The sequence below is a fragment of the Anabrus simplex genome, chromosome 1 (genome assembly GCF_040414725.1).
Source record: "Anabrus simplex isolate iqAnaSimp1 chromosome 1, ASM4041472v1, whole genome shotgun sequence".
NCBI lineage: Eukaryota > Metazoa > Arthropoda > Insecta > Orthoptera > Tettigoniidae > Anabrus > Anabrus simplex.
The window spans coordinates 1055325591-1055347856 of NC_090265.1; the positions used below are offsets into that span (position 1 = coordinate 1055325591).

General features: G+C 39.2%; 1 protein-coding gene across 2 annotated transcripts in view; it reads right to left on the bottom strand.

Annotated features, from left to right (window-relative positions):
• Nucleotides 1–22266, bottom strand: part of Aduk (Another Drosophila Unc-51-like kinase) — a 243655-nt gene that overhangs the window by 186270 nt on the left and 35119 nt on the right. For both annotated transcript variants that reach the window (XR_011017586.1, XM_068225373.1), the window contains exon 2: nt 14397–14548. Coding sequence is in view for 1 of the 2 variants with exons in the window: in XM_068225373.1 (XP_068081474.1) it covers nt 14397–14548 (152 nt within the window). In the remaining variant the exon portion in view is untranslated. The remainder of the gene's footprint in view (nt 1–14396; nt 14549–22266) is intronic.

Below are 22266 nucleotides of genomic sequence, written 5' to 3' on the forward strand. Positions count from 1 at the left end.
CACGTGGTTCCATCTAAATAAAGCAAATGAATTTGAAGTGTCCACATGAGGGCATAACTCAGAAATATTAAAAATAGTGCTTGGGTCCTTTTACATAATAGCTGTCCAAATATGAATATATATATATACAGTTTTATTATTTTAAAAACAAAAACCAACCTCCTGTATTAACAGGCTGCCATGAATGACAAAGTAATTCAGATCAAATGTGATAGAGACATTACAAAGGAATTAACACAGAAATTATATTTCAAAAGTTCTTGTCAGTAACGGCATTATGCAATGAATACGTGGTGCCTCAGGAGCCTAATGGAACCTCGGGGAGCTATCATAAATATTTTATGCCGGCAAAGTGTCGAGGTATGGTGCCACGTTCTCTGACCATTAGTCCTACTATTTCAATCTCTTGAAGATGGTATTTGGATTTATAAATCTATAAATCTCATTTTTCCCTAGGTTTACCTCTTTTGGTTGGCCTTTGTGATGTTCGAACAAATTTCATTTAGTTCCAATTGCACACGGGCACAATATTGTTGTTTCATTTAAATAAAACCAACATCCTAGCATCACCTGGTTCTGGTTGAGTAAAAGAAGAAATGGGCAAGGCTATGTAACAGTTGGGTCAAGAGCTGTGTTCACTGAAAGCTATCACGTCCACAGCCATTCACAGCCAATCCGTGAACTTCTTCCTGGACATTAAGACTTCTTCCTCAGTTCTTTGGCTATGAAGGATCTAATTTGATGGTGCTGAGAGTTTTGCATAAGCTCTCTGTATTTGCAGGGCCCTAGGACATGAGCAACAGCATCTTTCACTCTGCAGTGGTGCTGACAGTGGTTGTTGTCCAGGGATCTCCTGGACACAAAGCGCACTGCAGAAACGTTTGTAATTTCTATCGCCTCTCATCACTCATTATTAAACAGACCGCTGTGATTTCTGACCCAAGACTTAGCAGGTGCATACACTTTGATTAGTTAAGCCCTCTCTGAATCAGTGAACACGAAGAAGAGAATTAGCGATCTCTCAATTCTTAAATCAAAGTATGTTACAAGTGTTATTTTAATATCCACCTATCCACCTATTCAATACATTCAATACATTGAATAGGTGGATATAAAAATAACACTTGTAACATACTTTGTATTTACGTACATTTCAATACGGACCTAACATGAGAATTATAATTCTTAATTCTTGCCAAATTGTTTAGTATCGTACATACCGTTCTGGGCATTCACAGTTTTTGAGGATCAATTTCCAAAATGTTCAAAAGTTTCAAACATTCCTTATTATCTGTATGGGAATCTCTCAAGGTGTGAGCCAACAGATTATCATTCTTAAGGAGTATGTTACACCTATTAATGCACAGAAGGTAAGTTTCCCCATGACGATGCCCTTCTTTTCTGAATTGATCATGCTGTCTGTTGTGTCAGTAGGAAGTTGCAAGATTTCCTTAGCTGTGCTGTTAATCATTTTACTGGCATCAGACAAAAGTTCATTTGGAATTTTCATGGAATCACGTTAGGAATAAGTATATAAGACTTGGGAAGATGGAATAAATCAACACTATGAACTTCTGGTTTTCCTTAAGTAGTGGCGATGAAACTGAAAACTGTAATTTATTGTAGAGTTTTTTCATCACTTCACTCTCGTCGAAGACCAGTTTGTCTCGGAAGGTAGTACCCATCTGATTGCCATTCCCAAGAGTGTCTACTTTACAGATTTCTTCTATATCAACAGACTCTTATGTTAACATACCTGTAACTACACATATCCCCATGCATTTTTGAGAATTAATATTGAGATAAGGTTATAAAATCTATGAAGAAAATGGACAGAGAACCAAACGCCCTGGTATTTGCTAATGATAAGCTTTTATGGGGAGAGAGAAGCTGAAGTTCAGAAGAAACTTAACGAATAGAAATATACATTCAAAACTTTTGGACTGAAGATGAGCAAAACAAAGACCGTGGAAATGACCATCAACAGGGAAGGAACAAGCTCAAATATATTTCTGGAAGGAGTAAAAATCAAATCAGCTTCCCACTTCAAGTACCTCAGAAGCACAATCTCGAAAGACCACACTGTTAGGCAGGAAATACTCAGCAGGACACAGAAAGCATCAAATTTCTACAGTCAAGTCAGAAATACTCTGGAACTGCAAAATACCACAAAAAGCAAAAACAATAATGTACCACACTTACATGGCACCAATCCTCACGTATGGTTTAGAGACATGTATCCTACTAAACAAAGACTTCAGTAGAATCCAAGCAACTGAAATGAGATTCATCAGAACCATGAACCAAACTACCAGAAAGGACAAGATCAGAAATGAAGTGAATAGGAAAGTAGCTGGTATCGAGGTTCCTATTACCATTGTCATAAAGAAACACAGAATTCAGTGGTATGGGCACATAATGAGAATGAACAGGGAAAGAACTGACAGAAAATATTTTGACCTTAATCTCATAGGAAGAAGACCACAGGGAAAATCAAGAAAATGCTGGATAGAGACTGTAAGATCAGATCTGGAGGAGAGAGGGCACAAATGGGAGGATGTACTGGAACAGAAGATGTATGAAGACAGAAGGAGATGGTGAGTGCTTGCACACCACACCTGAGAAACTGGAGTTGGGAAATGATGATGATGATGATGATGATGATGATGAATATTGAAACCATTTCTCCAAACTTTCAATCAATCAATCAATCAATCAATCAATCAATCGATCAATCAATCAATCAATCAATCAATCAATCAATCAATCAATCAATCAATCAATCAATCAATCAATCAATCAATCAATCAATCAATCAATCAATCAATCAATCAATCACTACTGATCTGCATTTCAGGCAGTTGCCCAGGTGGCAGATTCCCTATCTGTTGTTTTCCTAGCCTTTTTTAAAAATGATTGCAAAGAAATTGGAAATTTATTGAACATCTCCCTTGGTAAGTTATTCCAATCCCTAACTCCCCTTCCTATAAATGAATATTTGTCCCAATTTGACCTCCTGAATTCCAGCTTTATCTTCATATTGTGATCTTTCCTACTTTTAAAGACACCACTCAAACTTATTCATCTACTAATGTGATTCCATGCCATTTCTCCACTGACAGCTCGGAACAGTCTTCCCAGCCCCAACTTTGCAACATTTTTTAATGCTACTCTTTTGTCGGAAATCACCCCGAACAAATCGGACTGCTTTTCTTTGGATTTTTTCCAGTTCTTGAATCAAGTAATCCTAGTGAGGGTCCCATACACTGGAACCATACTCTAGTTGGGGTCTTACCAGAGACTTACATGCCCTCTCCTTTACATTCTTACTACAACCCCTCAATACCCTCAACCATGTGCAGAGAACTGTACCCTCTATTTACAATCCCGTTTATGTGATTACCCAAACAAAGATCTTTTCTTATATTAACACCTAGGTACTTACAATGATTCCCACAAGGAACTTTCACCCCATCAATGCAGTAATAATTAAAACTGAAAGGAATTTTCCTATTTGTGAAACTCACAACCTGACTTTTAACCCTGTTTATCATCGTACCATTGCCTACTGTCCATATAACAACATTATCAAAGTAATTTTGAAGTTGCTCAAAGTAATTTTGAAGTTGCTCACAATCTTGTAACTTATTTATTACTCTATACAGATCATCATCTGCAAAATGCCTTATCTCCAATTCCACTTCTTTACTCATATTACTGCTGGCTAACATCTAGAGATTGATGGCTGTTTCACTGTTATGACCGATGACGACAGGATCATTTGCGAAGCTCATGGCGGTTAATTGTGGTAGCCCTGGAATTGGAGGTTTTCCATATTGACGTGGGAGACTGTCTTCATTTAATTAGTCCAAGATATGGTCGACTGATTAATAAAATTATAGAGGGCTGGTGATAATGGAGAGCCCTGTATCACACCTCTTTTTTTGGGTGTAGGTTTTCCATGTTTCAATACGAGCAGTGTTTTCTCTTTGCACATTGAAAATGATGTTTGCCAGATTTTTTTAAAGTATTCCTTCGGATTGAAGGGTTTTAAAAGGATGACTATGACTAATATTGTCAAAAGCTTTGCGCATGTCCAAAAATATTACTGTAGCATCTTCCTTCTTCTGTTTTTTTTTTTTTTTTTTTGCTAGGGGCTTTACGTCGCACCGACACAGATAGGTCTTATGGTGACGATGGGATAGGAAAGGCCTAGGAGTTGGAAGGAAGCGGCCGTGGCCTTAATTAAGGTACAGCCCCAGCATTTGCCTGGTGTGAAAATGGGAAACCACGGAAAACCATTTTCAGGGCTGCCGATAGTGGGATTCGAACCTACTATCTCCCGGATGCAAGCTCACAGCCGCGCGCCTCTATGCTCACGGCCAACTCGCCCGGTCCTTCTTCTGTTTTACCGATCATAATAATCCGCCAAGAAGTGAAGTAATTATGATGGTCCCTGGTGTTCAACCGAAACCCCGATGGTATTCATTGAAGTTTGTGTAACAGCGGAGGTGGCTGTCGAATACTCTCTCAATAACTCTTATGATGGAGCACATGGTTACTGATCGCCAATTCAATTTGAGGTTGGGGTCACCGTTCTAGTAAAGCAGGGTCATTCGAGCATTCTGAAGGCACTTGGGAACATCACCGGTTTCTAGAATCCCAGTAGTGATTGTCGTGATGATTGGAAATACCTCAGAGTCTTTAATAGCTCTCATCAGGACAAGATATGGACCCAGTGCGGTATCTGCGGCAATATCTTTGGTGACAACAGCTATTTTTTCTTTTGATATAGTGGTGACGACAGTATCATCCATTTGTACATGGTCTGCATTAGTGATTTTTGGTGGATAAAATTCCCTTTCATGTTTGTTATCAATTGAAAATGTATTTGAAAAGACACTGTGTATACTTGCGACTTCTATTCTAAATGTCTTGGACTTGGTTTCCAATAAACGCCTTAGGGCCTTGTGTCTTTGATTATTAAACTGATACTGTGTTAGTTCATAGGAGTATTTATTTTTTCTATTTTCACGGGACCGTTTGTCTGCTCGTTGTGGATTTAACATGAGACCATGGCGTTTACCATTAGGAGCTAAACATTAACATTTTGTGGCTGGATGTTTAGGGCCCGGTAGGAGGTTAATAGATGTAAACAAGAATTTCTCTAAGTCTTTTTTTTTTTTAAAACAATTTGCTTTTACATCGCACCAACACAGATAGGTCTTATAATGACAATGGGATAAGAAAGGGCTAGGAATGGGAAGGAAGCAGCCATAGAATTAATTAAGGTACAGCCCCAGCATTTGCCAGGTGTGAAAATGGGAAACCATGGAAAATCATCTTCAGGGCTGACAACAGTGGGGCTCTAACCCACTATCTTCTGAATGCAAGCTCACAGTTGTGCACCCCTAACCGCATGGCCACTTTCGCTGTTGCTAAGTCTTCAACCAAGATATGATAGTCTTGCTTGTTACTGATTTGTTCGAACCTGACTTTCCAATCGTGTACTTCTTGTTTATATTCTGATGATGGTCAGTTAGATGGCCTTATGTATTCATTAGTAGCAGGTTCACCACTGATACATGAATGCTGCTGCCATGATGCATCCATGAAACCAGCCTTGTCAACATAAAAGTAATAAACAGTCTTAAATACCACTCCTGACTAATCAATATTAAGTTTGGAATAAATTAATGGGAAAACCAAACTACCTCTCTTTCCTTTTCTACTGTGTTTTCATCTGAAAATGAAGTTTCCTCAGTAGAATCATTGTTATTGTGATCATTAACTTCCAATAAAATACTCTCTTCAAAATAACTTGATAGGTAAACCCATTTCCCTTCATATTAATTACAATTACCGTACCTCTTCAGAAATAAGAACCACGCCACTGGAAACCATTAGAAGATCAGTTCCAGTAGTATCAGTTTTACTTCTAACCATACCTTCTTGCCCAATGTTCCATTTCCTGGAAAGTCATTTGGTCAGGACTGGTGATTTGTGGAAACATAGTAACATACTAAATGAAGTAATATTTTGGCTGTTAAATTACTTGGAACATGTTATAATGGAGATATTTGTCATCGCAGCAAAATGCGCAGCGATGGTCCAATTCTACGAACTTGAAGGTCCTGAAAAGGACCACACATCTCCTTCTTGTTCGCTCTTTGACCGAGAGGTCGTTTCCGACAGTTTGGTCTCATCTTATCACTGTTGCTTTCTTAGCACCACCCGGGGGACACGTGTAGGGCAGTGTAGTGGTTAAACCTACGGACGTGAAGCAACGATCAGAAGCACTCCTAAAGGTTTGGAAGAACATTCAGCAGAACCCCCAACTACCCATCCATCAAGATATTATGCACATTGAACATAAACGACTAAAATCAAGGAAACCACCCTGGCATACAGCAATGGATCTTGAAAGAACCTCTTTTCATGTTAACAGTTCATGGAAGGCCCAGTGGGACCAGTCTTCAGTAGTGAACAAACATCTAGTTGAGAATCCTTCTAAACGCGTACAAGGATTTGATCTTCCAAGACGACAGTGGAGAATCATCAATCGGATAAGAACTGGACAAGGCAGATGTGGTTATCTGTTGTGCAAATGGGGTTGAACTAGCTCTGCAGATTGTGATTGTGGTGTCTCTTCTCAGTCAATCCACCACACTGTTGCCGACTGCCCAATTCGAGCTTTCAAAGGAACGCTAATGGACATTCACCGCACATCGGAAGAAGCAGTTGATTGGGTCAAAATGCTAGACCTCGAGTTGTAGTATTGTACGGACTTGTGACTACGCACATTTTCCCTGAAACTGTGTGTGTGTGTGTGTGTGTGTGTGTGTGTGTGTGTGTGTGTGTGTGTGTGCATAGATTCATCATACGATAAATAAATAAATAAATAAATAAATAAATAAATAAATAAATAAATAAATAAATAAATAAATAAATAAATAAATAAATCACAGCAAAGCATTTTCTCTCATAAAGTGTACAGTCCACCAGCATTTTGCTTTAAACTGTTCATATTTATTTATTTATTTATTTATTTATTTATTGTCAGGCTTTTAGAGCCACGATTGTCTGAGGACATGTTCAGCTCGCCTGGTGCCTGGGCGACCTATGCTTCTAGATGTGAGAAGAAGATGATGATTATGATAATGAAGTACAGCCTACGCCAGTCAAAAAACACCAACGGGTCTGTTCAAGCCTTAACGTCTCCATCCAGCATATGAATCACCATCAACAGCATCACATGCCCTTGCTTGATATAAACACTGTGGAGAGGTTTGGAACTGAATCAAGGCTTTTGGCATGTCATCTAGTGATTAGAAATTGTATACCACCACTACCCTGCCAACCAACATTCTGATGGTGAATTTTTTTTTCCAGCAACGCGACTCGAACTGGCTAACCATGGTGTCAAGCCACATAGCCTTCATACTTAAATGATCATGGCTACCAGACATGCAGAACCCTGAATCCCAGAATGAAGAAGAGAAGGGAACTGGTTTTTTTTTTTTTTGCTAGTTGCTTTACGTCGCACCGACACAGATAGGTATAGGTCTTATCGCGACGATGGGACAGGAAAGGGCTAAGAGTGGGAAGGAAGCGGCCGTGGCCTTAATGAAGGTACAGCCCCAGCATTTGCCTGGTGTGAAAATGGGAAACCACGGAAAACCATTTTCAGGGCTGCCGACAGTGGGGTTCGAACCTACTATCTCCCAAATACTGGATACTGACCGCACTTAAGCGACTGCAGCTATCGAGCTCGGTGAAGGAAACTGTGACCTACCTTGAATCCATAATACCACAGACTGTATTATACTCCACAAGCATGGTATAAAAACTGTATTTGGCATCATCATAAAAATTTGTCACCATTTAGACATTTTTAAAAGAAGGACATATTATTCCATAACACCCTGGGGTATAAGAAACTCCCTGAGTTTGCAGCAAGGTATAAAGTAATCAAACGTTGGTCCATCGAGACTCATATAAAGGAATAACAAAAAAATATCCATCTCAAACAGGCAGAGAAGCCTGCAATAACTGAACATACCACATCTTTGGTCATGATGTCGTGTTCCAAGCTGTTTGAGCTTTTACTCATACAGCACAGATCTCCGATCATACAGGAAGTGGTAGAAATACACAAAAATACCAATATTTTTAACAGGGACACTTCTTATCCATGATCCCACGTTTTATTTCTGGCCTGGTCAAAGATTTTTACCTGGATGTGAAGGTTTGTTGGAGGTCCACTCAGCCAATGTGAGAACACTTGAAGAACTATCTGACAGTGAGATAGTGACTTCAATCCAGAAAGCCAAGAATAACAACTGGGAGGATTCAACATACCGAACATGGATCATCTTGTAATCAGCCGGCCTTTGGACTGAGCAATGGTTGCTTAGTAGGCCAAGGCTCATCAGGGCTGTAGCGCCATTGGTTTACTTTTTACTGGCAATCAATAAGCACTATCTGGTTATCAGCTATTAAAGATCTGAGTGGGTAATTATCCCTTGCCTATCCTTCACTGAATCTATTTTGTTTCAGTTTTCCAAATCTGTACTCTCCTTATTACTAGATGGTTCACTCAATGTCATATTTTCATTGTCTATATGCACCCATCACTTTTTTTTTTTCCCCCTGCCATCTCTTGAACCTTGTTTATATTCATTCCATCTTCTCTTTCCTCCCCCCCCCCCCCCCCCAACTCCCAATTTTAGACTTACACTTGGTTCTTTATCTTCATCTCAATTTTATTCCACTCTGTCTTTATCTTTCTCTCATAGCTCTTGATTTTATTACTAATTTATTGTATTGTTACAAATAAAATACTGGCTGTTCACCTGAACTAATTTAATTGAGGATGACCCAATTAGTACATGCACCCATGCATGCACAAACTTACACACATTATACTCGACAATGAAGGACAACACTTCACTAATTGTTAGCTATGTACAATAGTCTCTTGTCCTCACAGTGGGTCTTCAGCTGGCAGTTTCTACCTGGAACAGCGATCATCCATAATCTTGACTTACAGGTTTCAACTTTTACTTTGCTTCGCACGCACCACAGTCATATTACACAACAGTTGCATGTGGTTAGGTGCAAACCCACATCCATTGGCTGGATCAACATGTGACGACTGTACAATTGACTCAACTCCAAACAAGACTGATACCGTAACTTGCAATCAACTCACGTAACAGCTCTAAACAATGAACTTTCAGCTCATGACTCATAACTGACTATTCAACACTCCACACAACACAACAACACAATATCAACTGCTCCTGTTCACGGCGAGCCTGCTTTTATACAGAGTGGTTCACCAGCCCCTTGAAATTTAGTTTTATGCACCCCGCCACATTTACTACAATTCTGAAATACGTTGGTCTCTCTACCTAAACCGTGGTAATATAACGAAATGTGTGGTTATGGGCTAAAAACCAGCAGAAATCACGAGTGCCACTATTAATTCATTGTGAGTACCTCAAATGAACCCATAAAAATGGTATGAATATATACCTTACAACAGGAGGTTCACACACAAACCAGGAACAGGTATTGAGGCTGGAAACTGCGCACTGCACGTCATGCCTCGCAATAGCTCACTTGGTGGGAGTTGAGATAGTGGACGGTGCTCGAAGGTTCGAATCCCACGCAAATAATGTTTTCCATTTTTATTTTTTTGTTTTAGAGCCAGTTGACTGGGATGTGGCAAGGTTGCATACTTAATAGTTTCCACAGACTGATTTGTTTATTTTGCCCTGAAAAGGGCCATTGGTATGATGGCATATGATATGGAGCTGGATTGGAAGAGGCTAAGAAACATATGGGGATTTCAGTTACCTACATTTTGTAACGCAGCATATGCTCAAACTGAGGACCTCCATGGTCGATAGAGAACTGAACGTGATGTTGTAAGGACCATATGGCATGTTGCAACATCTCCAGTGTAATGGATTGGCATGCCTCGGTGATCAGCCATCTAAGGTGACTAGGACTGCTCGGCTCCTGTGCATACACCAGATGTTTTACATGGTCCCAAAGAAAAAAAATCCAGGGGCGTAAATTCGGGCAATCTGATGGGGCAGGGGACAGATCCTCACCCTCCTATCCATTTATAAGGATAAGTCGCATGGAGATGGTTCTGGACGTCCGTCGCCAAGGCTGGTGGGGCTCCACGATGTTCAAACCATATCCTGCAGTGGTTAAGGAGTGGCACATGTTTCAAGAACGGTGATAGGTAGTCTTGGAGAAACTGGAAATAGCATTCTCCCGTCAGAGGTCCCTCAAAAATATGGGGACCAATGTGGTGATCACGCACGATACCACACCATACATTCACACCCCACTCTACCTGAAAAGCTGGCTGTCATACCCAATGGAGATTATCCACACTCCAGTAATGTATGTTATGTCGATTAATGGTTCCACTGTTGGGGAACAGTGCTTCATTCATAAATAAGATGGTCACTAAAAAGGCAGGAGAAGTGTCCATATGCTGTACGGTCCATTGACAGAATGCCACCCGTGTTTCAAAGTCATGACCATGGAGTGTAGATGGTACGGGTGAAACCACCGAGTATGAAATATCCGAGTAACAGATGCCCGGCTGATGTTCATCTCCTGTGCAATGGCGCATGTGCTAGTGCCAGACAGTGTCCAACACAACCTCGTCATTGTGAGCAGACATCATGGGATGACCTCAAACAGGCTGTGTCCTTCCCAGGGACAGAGTAGCCCGCAAACGTCTTTCCACATTCCGAAATGTCATGTCTGCTGGTTGTCACTCATCCGATAAGTAACATATTCACATACTCATTGCTGGAATACATCACGAGGCAGTGAATAATCTTTGTGTTGTGTTGTAACTTGCTTTGAAGAAGGGGAGTTCGTGCAGCTACATACCTGCCTGCCGTCGCATGTTGTAATCCTTCCAATAGGGCACACTTTGCCTTACCTGTGGTCTACGAAGCTTGGAACATATACGATGTAGCTAATTGGTTGCCTGTGTCCTAACCACAGACCATCACCTCCTCATCCTCATCCAACCCAGCTCAAAACTCTATGCCACAATATACAGAATATGGCCCATTATAGGGCCAAATAAACAAATCAGTCTGTGGAAGTTATCAAGAATGGCAGAAAAATAAATTTTTTAAATTTTAAAAATACTTGCCTGGGATTTGAACCTTCGAGCACCATCCTCTATCATAACTCCCACCGTGCCCCTGCCAAGTGAGCTATTGCGAGGTCTGACATGCAACGCACAACTTTTGTTGTAAGGTACGTGTTCTTCGTTACTGTGCCCGTTTTATGGGTTCATTTGAGGTACCAATAATTACTTAATAGCAGCAATCACGATTCCGGCTGTCTTCGCAACTGTAAATACACATCTCATTATATTACCCAGATTTAGGGAGAGGGAATGATGTATTTCAGAACTGTAGTAAACGCGGCGGAATGCGTAAAACTAAATCGTAAGGGGCTGGTGAACCACCCGGTCTACCTGGTGATGAAGTTCTAGTATCTTTGGGGTGCATCCCAAACACGAGTGTTGTAGATTCGCCTTCCAGAAAATTCGTGGAGACACCAGATAAAGTGGGCAAAGAAGCCAAGGTTATGTGCCCACAGGCTGGATGGTAGCTCCCAAGCCTAACACTGACTCCCATGAAATACCACAGGGGGCTTCAAAAGAGGGCTGACAGTCACATAACCATGCAACAGTATATTCTGCCCATCTTTGACTATTTCACGACCTTGTTATCATCACGAAAACACAAACTAGGGTTTCATCAATTCATCAATTCAGTACATAGTGAAACATACAGTGTCAAAGTAAGCATAATTTTATCAATAGAGCAATGGTCAATTGATTTCAAACCTTTCAGTATTTTTAGAATAGTCATAGCCAGTTGATTTTTCTTCTGAGAATGCAGAGCCAAGTTCTCACAAAACGTAAATATCACCTCCAGTTTCCCTTATTCACAGGGCATAAACCAAAAAAATATTTCAGTTCGATGTATGCTTGGCTTTCATTAATTCATCCTTTTTGACTCCTCTGTTAGCAACTTAATTTTGGGTTCATATATTTCAGGATGTTAATGGAAAAGCACTGGGAAATAGTGAAACGACTTTTTCTACTATTCCTAGACATCGAACAGGCTTACGATAGCACACCAAGAGAGCGTATCTGGGAATGCCTAAAAGAGCTGGGACAGTCTTATTGCAAAAGTGAAGATGCTGTATGAAAAAACCAGAAGTTGTGTGTAAGTGGGTTGTGGGCTGTCCAAACGGTTTGAAATGAAGAGAGGAATACAGCAAGGCAGAACTTTGTCACCCCTCCTATTTATCACTGTGATGGATGCCATAACAAAGATACTAAAAAGGAAGGAGCAGCAGGACTTGCAAGCTTTCATCTTTGAAGACGAGATGGTGATCTGGGGTGAAACCAAAAATGATGTAGAAGAAAAGCTGCAGAAATGGAGTCAAGAGTTTAAGAGATATGATTTAAATATCAACAAGGATTAGACAGTGGTGATGAAGTTACAGAGGAGAGATGACAAACCACAAATCAGAATAAATGACCCAAACTGGACAGTGTTCCAATATTTAAGTACTTCGGTAGTATAGTATCAAAAGACAACCTTGCAAAATATGAGGTGGACAGTCAAATTGGTAAGGCAACTCAATTTTAACACCAAATAAGACAACTGCTGTGGGATAAACAAGTACCATTGAAAGCTAAGATGACTTTATGAAAAACATATTATACACCCATCCTCACGTATAGCTTGCAAACGACCACATTAAAGGGACAAGACAACTCAAAACTCCAAACTGCAGAAATTAAGTTCCTACGCACCATGATACAGAAGACTAGGAAGGACAAGTTTAGGAATGAAGAAGTTCGAGAGTAGGTGGGAATAGGAGACTCCCTACTACAGAGGATCCAAAAAGAAAGACTGAAGTGTTTTGGCCATGTAAAAAGGATAAATGCAAGCAGGACTGCAAGAAGAGAATATGAAAAAGATGTAAAAGAAAAAAGACCAGTGGGCAGACCCAGAGGAAAATGGACTGATCTGCTGAAGAAAGATGTCGAGGAGAAAAGACATGATTGGGAGCAGATCATGAGAGAACAGTGGTTCATGAACAGACAAAGATGGAGGGGGCTCGTACACCACACCTGGGCAACTAGAGATGGTCAACAACTACGATCTTTATCATCATCATCATATTTCTTTCTACACTAATGTTCATTTGTGCACAGGAAAGTACTCCAAGTTTAAAACTAGCAGGCTAGGACTTATTCTTCTTTTCTTTATCATGGCTACTTTTTCATAAGACAAATGCAAGAAACTGGAATATTAACTGATCAGAAAGTAACTGAGCGTACAAACCATAGTATCAGCAGGCATGGTAAACGCCTGCCATAGATGGCCAGCCTATTTAAATGTGAATTAATATACAGTTTTCAATTTTACAAACAATGTGAATTAAACATTAAAAAAAAAAAAAAATTCAAGGTTATAGTATTCTGTAGATACTGTAGACACATCTGAGCATACAGACCACTGACCCAGGACTAAGTCCATCACCAGCAGCAGTTTCCCACGCTTCCTGCAACACTGACGTGGCCAGCATCCATGATGCACCTGCATTAGTTAATGGTTCATCACCACGTCCAAGAACAAACAACAATCTAACAGGAATTTCCTTGCTAAGGAGTCTTGTCAAGCAAGTATGCAAGCAAACAATTAACATTTACAATTCTAGATTGGTTTTTCTCATTAACACACACATTACTGGAGATCTTGCTGATGTGGAATTTTAAAAAGCCCGTCAGAAAATAATGGGTAGCATTCTACAGTCTATCTGTGAAGATTATCAAGAAAACAGCAAAGCAGCCAGCCAGCACCATTCAGCTTTTATACTGCCCTTCTTGGAAGAGATACAATGATTACATCTGTTTACACAGCAAAGGAGTTCATGTTATTAACTTTCAGTGTTTGTAGAGAAGTCAGAGTAGATGAAGTCCCTATATAGAGCCACATTCAGAGATTAATACTAATTTAGGAGACAATGAGAGGATAGAAATTAATGAATGGGGAAATGCGTTTGGGCTGTCCATGCATATTTGGATTTTATGAAAAGTTCCCTTGAAAGAAAAGGGTTATACAAATCTCTTAATGCAAACAGGGAGAATTATGGGAGAAAAACAGAATTTTTAAAATGCCATACACTAAAAGGCTTGGGGATTAAGAGGAATTGTGCAACAGGGGAAAATGACAGCAAGTATAAAATTATTCAGTAATCCCAAGGAAACGGTTCAAGCTAATACAATCAATAATGAAAAAGAGTAAATCAACAATACAAACCTGTCATCCCACTGAAAATCTTTCATCTCAACTATATTTTCATGTTTGAGTACTTTGAGTAGCGAGATTTCAGTTATAATGTTATCAACAGCTGAACCAGTCAGTTTCGATTTCTCTACGCATTTTATTGCAACCGCTTCTCTTGGACCATTCTATTGAGGAAAAAGAAAAGAATGAAATTCAGATACAAGAACATGAATTTTTCCAATACTTATAGAATATGATACAACTCTCTCTTATAATCCCTCATGCAAAACAAATATACAGTGCAGAACATGTTTGTATACACATACAGTGACAACTGGTACCAACAGATCATTCATTCAGCATGTACAGTACAAAAAGGATAGTCTAAAATATAAGGATTGTTCAACTGAAACAAACACACAGCTGGCATCAGGAAAGGCATTTGGCTGTAACCCCCTGCAAAAACCCAAAATGAGCCAGGTGGCCTGAGCAACCCCTTAAATACCTGAGATAAGCTTTTGAAAGTTACGTCCTTGGTGGAAAGATCTGTGTACTGGCTTTCGGATCACAGGGCCCTGGATTTGATTCCCGAATAGTGAATACATCCCTTCTACAGAGGGTTAGCATCAGGAAGGGCATCTGGCCATAAAATTGGGCCAAACCTTTAAGTTCTGACTCCAATAAATTGGAGAAATGCCAGGAGGAGAAAGTCCTAAAGAAGTTTCTAGATAGTAGTCTACGTTCCAGTTGGCACAACCTTTATGAATATCTGAAAGGAACACTACATTGAGACGGTACTGAAAAGAAATTCATTTTAGTGATGTGATATAATATGAATAATACTGTATAATATACACATAATTATATAAAATATGTATAAAATTGATGTATTGGGCCAATCAGTCAAACTCACTAAGTTACTGTTCTTTAGATGAAGTATATTACATACTGGATAGAACAAAACATCACTAATGCAGAATATTAAGAATCAAACTTTTTTACTTTTTATAGTACTTCAACGTCACACTAACTCATCTAGTTTACAGTGACTCAGATAGCAAAAACTAAGACAAGGAAGGAAGCATCTGCGGTCTTAGTTAATCACAGAAAATCATCTTCAGGACTACTGATAGTGAGGTACAAACCCACCATCTCCAAAATGCAAACTTACCGCTAAATGGCTATAATTCTAGGGTAAACAAATACAAAAATGTTTCAAATATCTCCGTGTATACATTTTTATGTATTTACAGGCTGCCATAAAAACAAGGCAAAACATATCAAATTTTTTCTATACAGTTCTATTAATTGGAGAACACTCTGTATCTTGATAGAGCCTCGGATGATGAGAGCCAAAATTTTGGGGATAAGCTTAATTGGAAGTTGGAAGCGTTTCCACGTGGCGATGAAGTAATGAGGTACGATGCCACAAGCTTCAAACATCACCATCTTCATCAATTTTCTTCCAAGTATTGGGCCATGTGTCCTGTTACGGTCTTGCATTTTCCCTCCATCTCTTCATCGAACGTCCTACAGATCCTTTTCCTCTGGGCTGGTATCGAAGAATCTCTTTTGGCAATTACCAGGTTCCATCCTTTGTATGTGAAGTTTCCAGCTCCCCTGATAACTGTAGATGTAGTTAGTTATCGGTTGTACTTTCAGTTCCTTTAGCACCTCTTCATTCCTTTTATGGTCCTATTTTGTATACCCTGCTGTACGACGCATGAATGTCATTTCTTGTGCTGTAATTTGAGACAAGTATTGAGATCTTATCGTCCATGCCTCGCATCCATAGCAAAGTGTTGGTTTAGCTAGGGTATTATAAAGGCGCATGATGTTATTATTCCTGTATTTTTGTGAATTTTTAATTTTTTCTGGTATATCTAATCCAGATTGGTATGATAGTTTGTACCCGAGATAACTGAACACATTTACTCTTTCCAATGTTGTATTATCTAAACATATTTTATTAGGAATCGGTTCTCTTCCCATGAAGGCCATTATTTTTGTCTTTTCTGTTGAAATAATCATATTAAAATCTGAGGAAACACTTTTTAGGTTGAAAACTGATCTTTGTAGGTCATCTTCCATCATAGCCAGCAATGCAACATCATCAGCATATAATATGGCGTCTAGGTGTTCGAGGCGTCTATTTATTGATATTGATCCATGACACTGATATATATTATAAAAAGTAGAGGGGAGAGTCCACAGCCTTGTGTTACACCACCATTTATTCATTTCCACTCCATCTGGTTCTTGTTCAATTTTACAGAAATGAGATTGGATTTGTAGATGTTGTAACTATTGTTAATAATCTGTTGACACACATTGTCTTGTTTTAGAATTTCAAGCAAATTGTTCCTGTTTACTCGGTCAAAGGCCTTTTTAAAGTCCACAAATGCAATGTGTGCTTCCAAACTGAATTCTCTATATTTTTCTATTAATATCATCATAGTGAAATATGCATCAGTGCAGGAGCGCCCTTTATGGAAACTTTGTTTTCATTTCCCACTTTATCTTCATAACGTTGCTACAACTTATCTTTGATTATATTTGCATATATTTTATAATCTGAATTAACAATGCTAATTTCTCTGTAATTTTCATGGCTTTTTTATGTCACTTCTTTTTATGAAAAGGGGTAACTATTGCTTTCTGCCAACTTTCTGGTGGATTGTCTCCATTCCAAATTTGATTTTAAAAGCTGAGGGATCTTTGTTTGAAAGTTTTACTTTAATATTTGAACAGTTCGGCATGTATTGCATCCTCTCCAGGTGCTTTATCATTCCTTAGTTTCTTCAAAGTTTGGTATAACTCTTCTGATGTTGTAGATTCCAATGTATTGTTGTTAGATATTGGCAAAGTTAACACTTCATTTCTTGAACTTGTCCAGAATGTTTGAAAATAATTAAGCCAGTCATTTGGTGGTATTGTTTCAAGTTTTACCACTTCCTTAACTTCCCTGTTTAATTTCTTCAGAATTTTATAGGTTTGTGGTTGTGGTCTTGTTAAGTCTGTTTCCAATGAAGATACATTTTCCCAACCTTCTCTATGTTTTTGTCCAACTTCTCGTTTAGCTACTGCTCTCTTATGCTCTAAACATTATCCCTATCATTTCAATTTCCTGAAGGTGGTATTTAACAATTTACATATTCATCACCTTCTAAAGGCAAGGCTTTGTCACTGCAATTATTTCTGATGGTAGACTGCCATCCTCTTTATATGACCATACGAATCACAACCTAGTTCATCTACATGTTCTTAATGCAGAATTTTCTTGGTCATTCTCACATTCTCCTCCCCAGAACATTACCTTCAATAAGTGTGTCGTGCCTGAGTATGTCTCAATAGACATTACTTTTCCCTTGATATTTTTTACAAGATTATTTGACTTTCTGTCTTTCCAGCTTGTTTGGTCATGCTTCGCCACAACCACATTTTTATAGCCCCCAGTCTTGCTTCTTCCAGTTTCCTAAAGTCCAGATTCACATCCATATGTCAGTACACTCCAAACAAAAGTCTTGAGGAATGACAGTCTCCACACTGATGTGTTTATTTAGTAACAAATTCTTCTTGATTTGAAAGACATTTTGCCACAACTATCCTTTTCTTGATTTTTGATAGGCATTTATGGTCAGAGTTACACTTCCCATGTACTAGAATTCCATGACTTTAAAGTTATGTTAGCTTGAGCTGGTCATTTATATTTGTTGACCACCATTGGCACAATCCAATTCATGTTAACTTATATAGTTTACATACAAGACAAAAACAGGATTCATTAATCACCCTGTATACTGATATTTGTTTTTCCCTTGAGGCCTGCAAGTATGGTGTCAGCATGTAAAAGATCTCTGGTGACACATCTGGTGTTTACCCAACAACTCAGCCAATGATCACCCAAGAGACATCCTGTTTACTATGCATCTAACAGAGTACAAAGGGGGACCAAATATAAACAGGATATTACTTTTTATTTAAATTCATTTATTAAAAAACACAAGCCAATTACAATTCAGTTATTCTCATAGGTAACCTATCCTACTCTCTTCGTCACTGATACCTGTTCATATGCACAGTTTCATCCATCAATTTCATTACTAACTTAGCCTTTGTCACCTCATTCTAAGCACTCTGCTGCCATTGTTCACACCTGTTTGTACCAGCAATCATTCTTGTTACTTTCATCTCTATTAGTGTCAGTTTGCAAATAAGATACCCTGACTCCACTCAGGTTTCACTTCCTTCTTGCAAAGTTTGTCTGAAAACAGAAGTAAAGAAAATTTTGTCCGAGAACTCATATTTTTCTTACAGACTGTCGTTGGTAGGTCACTATTAGCTCCCCTACACCATAATTCGATTTCACTTAGTATTCTACCATCCTATGTAGTATAAAGTGGGGGGAGGGAGAGAGGAACAATTTGTCAATTTTAACTGAAAACTTATTTTGTTAGCAACCGAGTGAGTTGTCCGTGTGGATAGGGGCATGCAGCAGTAAGCTTGCATTTGGGGGATAGTGGATTTGAACTTCACTGCTGGCAGAACTGAAGATAATTTTCCGTCGTTTCCCATTTTCACACCAGGCAAATGCTGGGGCTGTACCTTAATTAAGGCCATGGCTGCTTCCTTCTAACCCATTGTCTCCTCCAAGACCTATCAGTGTTGGTGTGGCGGAAAGCCACTTGAAAAAAAAAAAAAAAAAAACCTGTTAGCAGCCAGGACAAAGTCAAACTACTCATTCTCACCTCTTTTCCTGTTCTAAATAAATTAAAAAATAAAAGCTATCAGTCTCATACTGCCCTTCGGGGTGAGATAGATTATGGCTTGTTTAGATGGTTTTCCATTTTCACACTAGACAAATGCTGGTGCTAACCTGCTTAATTTCATGGTCGCATCCATTGCAGTCCTACTTCTGTCCTGTCCCATAATTGCCGTAAGACCTCTCTGAGTTGGAGTGAAGTATTACTGATGTGGTGGGATCATCATGAAATTTTAAAGGCCAACCTTGTTGCTGCAGCCATAGATTTCTGCCCTGAGCTAGTCTTTTTAGTTCGGGATAAGATCTACAACTCGCGTGGAGTAAGGTGCTAAAAAAAAAAAAATACGATGTCTTGGTCGCCCTCTTCCCTCAGAGATGTTGCACAGGAAGTTACTATGCCATATGGTGTAACTAATATCTTCCTTTTCTTGATTTTCAATGTCCTGCTTTTACTCCCATCGAGAAGATTCTCCATACTGCACAAACTCAAAGCCTGAGTCCCAACCAGCATTTATCTCAGGGGTGTTACAGTTCGAATCTAACGCAACTAATAAAAAACAACAAAAAATACAAAGATATGGAATCTCCAATTAAATATCTAGGCGCCATCTAATCAGTACTACAAGGTTGAACGGGGCACTCAAATTATTAACTTTAAGGCTCATCATAAAAACAAACAAAATACATTAAAACAGATCAAAGGGAAAAATTGGAGGCCCCATCCTCGGAAAGGGGAGAGATATTTTATACGGTCACCAAGGGTTTACTATTCTACAAGTACAAGAACTTGGAACTGTTTCCTTGCAAATGCTTAAGGAGCATTTTATTTAAAGATAAACTGGAACATACACAAAAATTTGCTGACCCTTATTTTGCCCATAATTTGGCAAATCATTCCTGAAAATTTACATATTAAAGTTGTCACTGTAGACCACCCATCCACTTAGGTTGTTGAACCGTCGATTGCCGAGGGTTGAAACAAGACCCCCGTGACAACACCATGACCACTTCTGGTCGAGACCAATTACCTGTTGGCAAGGTAGGCTCGACGAACTTTTTCCAAGTGTCTCCTCAGTCGCCCTGACCTGTTATTTAAGAGAATGTTTATTCCCTCTCCGAGTTCACAAGAGGTCACGTAAGAGTGACCATTTCCAGTTTCGCCATTTGACAATATGCAGACCTGCCAGTAGCTTGAACTTGGGATCCACTGATGTGATTATATGATTCTTGCCTCTATGTTAAATCTCGACTCATTTCGATCGTTGGTACTTAATATAATTGTGAATTTAGCTCCTGTATTCTTGGCAGGTAAATACATGCCATTTGTAGCGTCCCTTGCCTTCAACCAAAAAGTGAATAGTGTCACTAATTTCTAAGAATTATGATAGCCAATCTTCATTAATTAATAACTTTTAACATTTGGTTGTGTTTCTAAATTTTTCCTGATTATGCATATGTGTTCAGTTTTCCTTTATAGATTTAATCAGTGAAGTAGTGCCTCTTATGATATGATGCTGGCTTGGCTACTTCTCCCTGGCAAATTTTACTATTGGTCCATAGCTAAGCGGGAGTTTGAAATCTCACGTATTTTTTCTTTAAATACCAACTGCATGCTTCACACCCGTCTGCAGCCCTGGCCTTTCCCTGACGTCATTTCCAAGAATCTTGCGCACCATAATTTCCTTGTTCTAAATATCACTTGGCCCTCAGGTTCAGGATTTTCCACTGACTCGGAAATAACCATCCCGTTCTCTTTCAACCTTGGCAATAATCTCTGGGAATACTAATTTTGCTGGCCATTGTGTTTCATAATCTCTAGTGGAGACAGAAGTCTGTGGTAGGTTTCACAATACCTTCCGAACTGGCCAGTAGGCCTACAATATATAATGTAAGATATTCTGGCTTAGCGAATATGAAATATATTCCTTAACAAATAATTATAATTGAATGACGCAGCTGACACCCCCTCCAGGGTACAACACAAACAATTGTTATCAAGATCTTCAATGTTGCAGTTTATTGAATTTTAAAAAAAGCCTATATCGGCACAATATGTCTTAACTCATTTAGTCCAAAACTGGCTTTTGAAATATTCCATCTTCAGTGGATTCATTAGAAATGTTGATAATATACTAAAATCCACAATGGTATGTCACTGAGATTTTAAAATGTTGCTGAGCATAATTATGCTTGCTGTGACAGGACTGATTGGACACATTGCCTCAGCTGTTAGTACCTGTCATGTGAGCCAATAGGGCCATTGAAGTTATCCCTTATAATGATGATGTCCTTGTCTCCAACCAACTGTAGTAAGCTTTCAATTTATGTGTAGGTCACTTCTACTTCACCATCAGGACATTTTGACGTTGGACAGTAATACACCTGAATGATCACCAGGTCCACTGGGAATGTTTTAATTAAACCTTATGATCAACAGTCTGTTGTTTACATACATAGTAGGCGTCAATTGCATTTCTAGACCATTTTCCTTGCAGGATAACTGCTACACCATCACTTCTCTGCTGTTCATTACCACTATGAATAACTCTGAATGCATCTGTAATGAAGTCTCCATTTTGTGGCTGCTTTGTCTCTCTCACACACCCAAAATATCAAGCGATGGTTCCTGCATAATGTTAAGTCCCTCTAGTTTCCCCAGCTTTCAGTAATGTTCTCACATTCCATGTTACTAGCTTAAACATTTTATGTGCTTTTGGGCAAGGATTTTGCTTGATGATGACCCGAGAGGCCTTACTATGATCTCATCCCCTGCCAGATCTTGGCTCCCGAATACCATGATCAGTAGTGATAGTTTTGCCAAGTTTCTCTCCATGACTGCTGTTCTTGGGAATTAAATTTGTGTAGTGGTTTCCCATTGCCTTCTACATGTGATGTGAAACAGGCACCCCTAACATGAGGAACATATGCTGCTCACAAGGTGCCCAGTATGGATCAGACTCTTCCATTTCTTCCACTGAGGGTCCATCACCCTATTGTTCTCTTCAACCCCAACGATATTAGGTTGCGAATCCTAGGGAGTCTTTCATTTTCACGTCCTTCGTGGCCCTTGTCTTCCTTTGGCCGATATCTTCATTTTTCGAAGTGTCGGATCCTTTCCATTTTTCCTCTCTGATTAGTGTT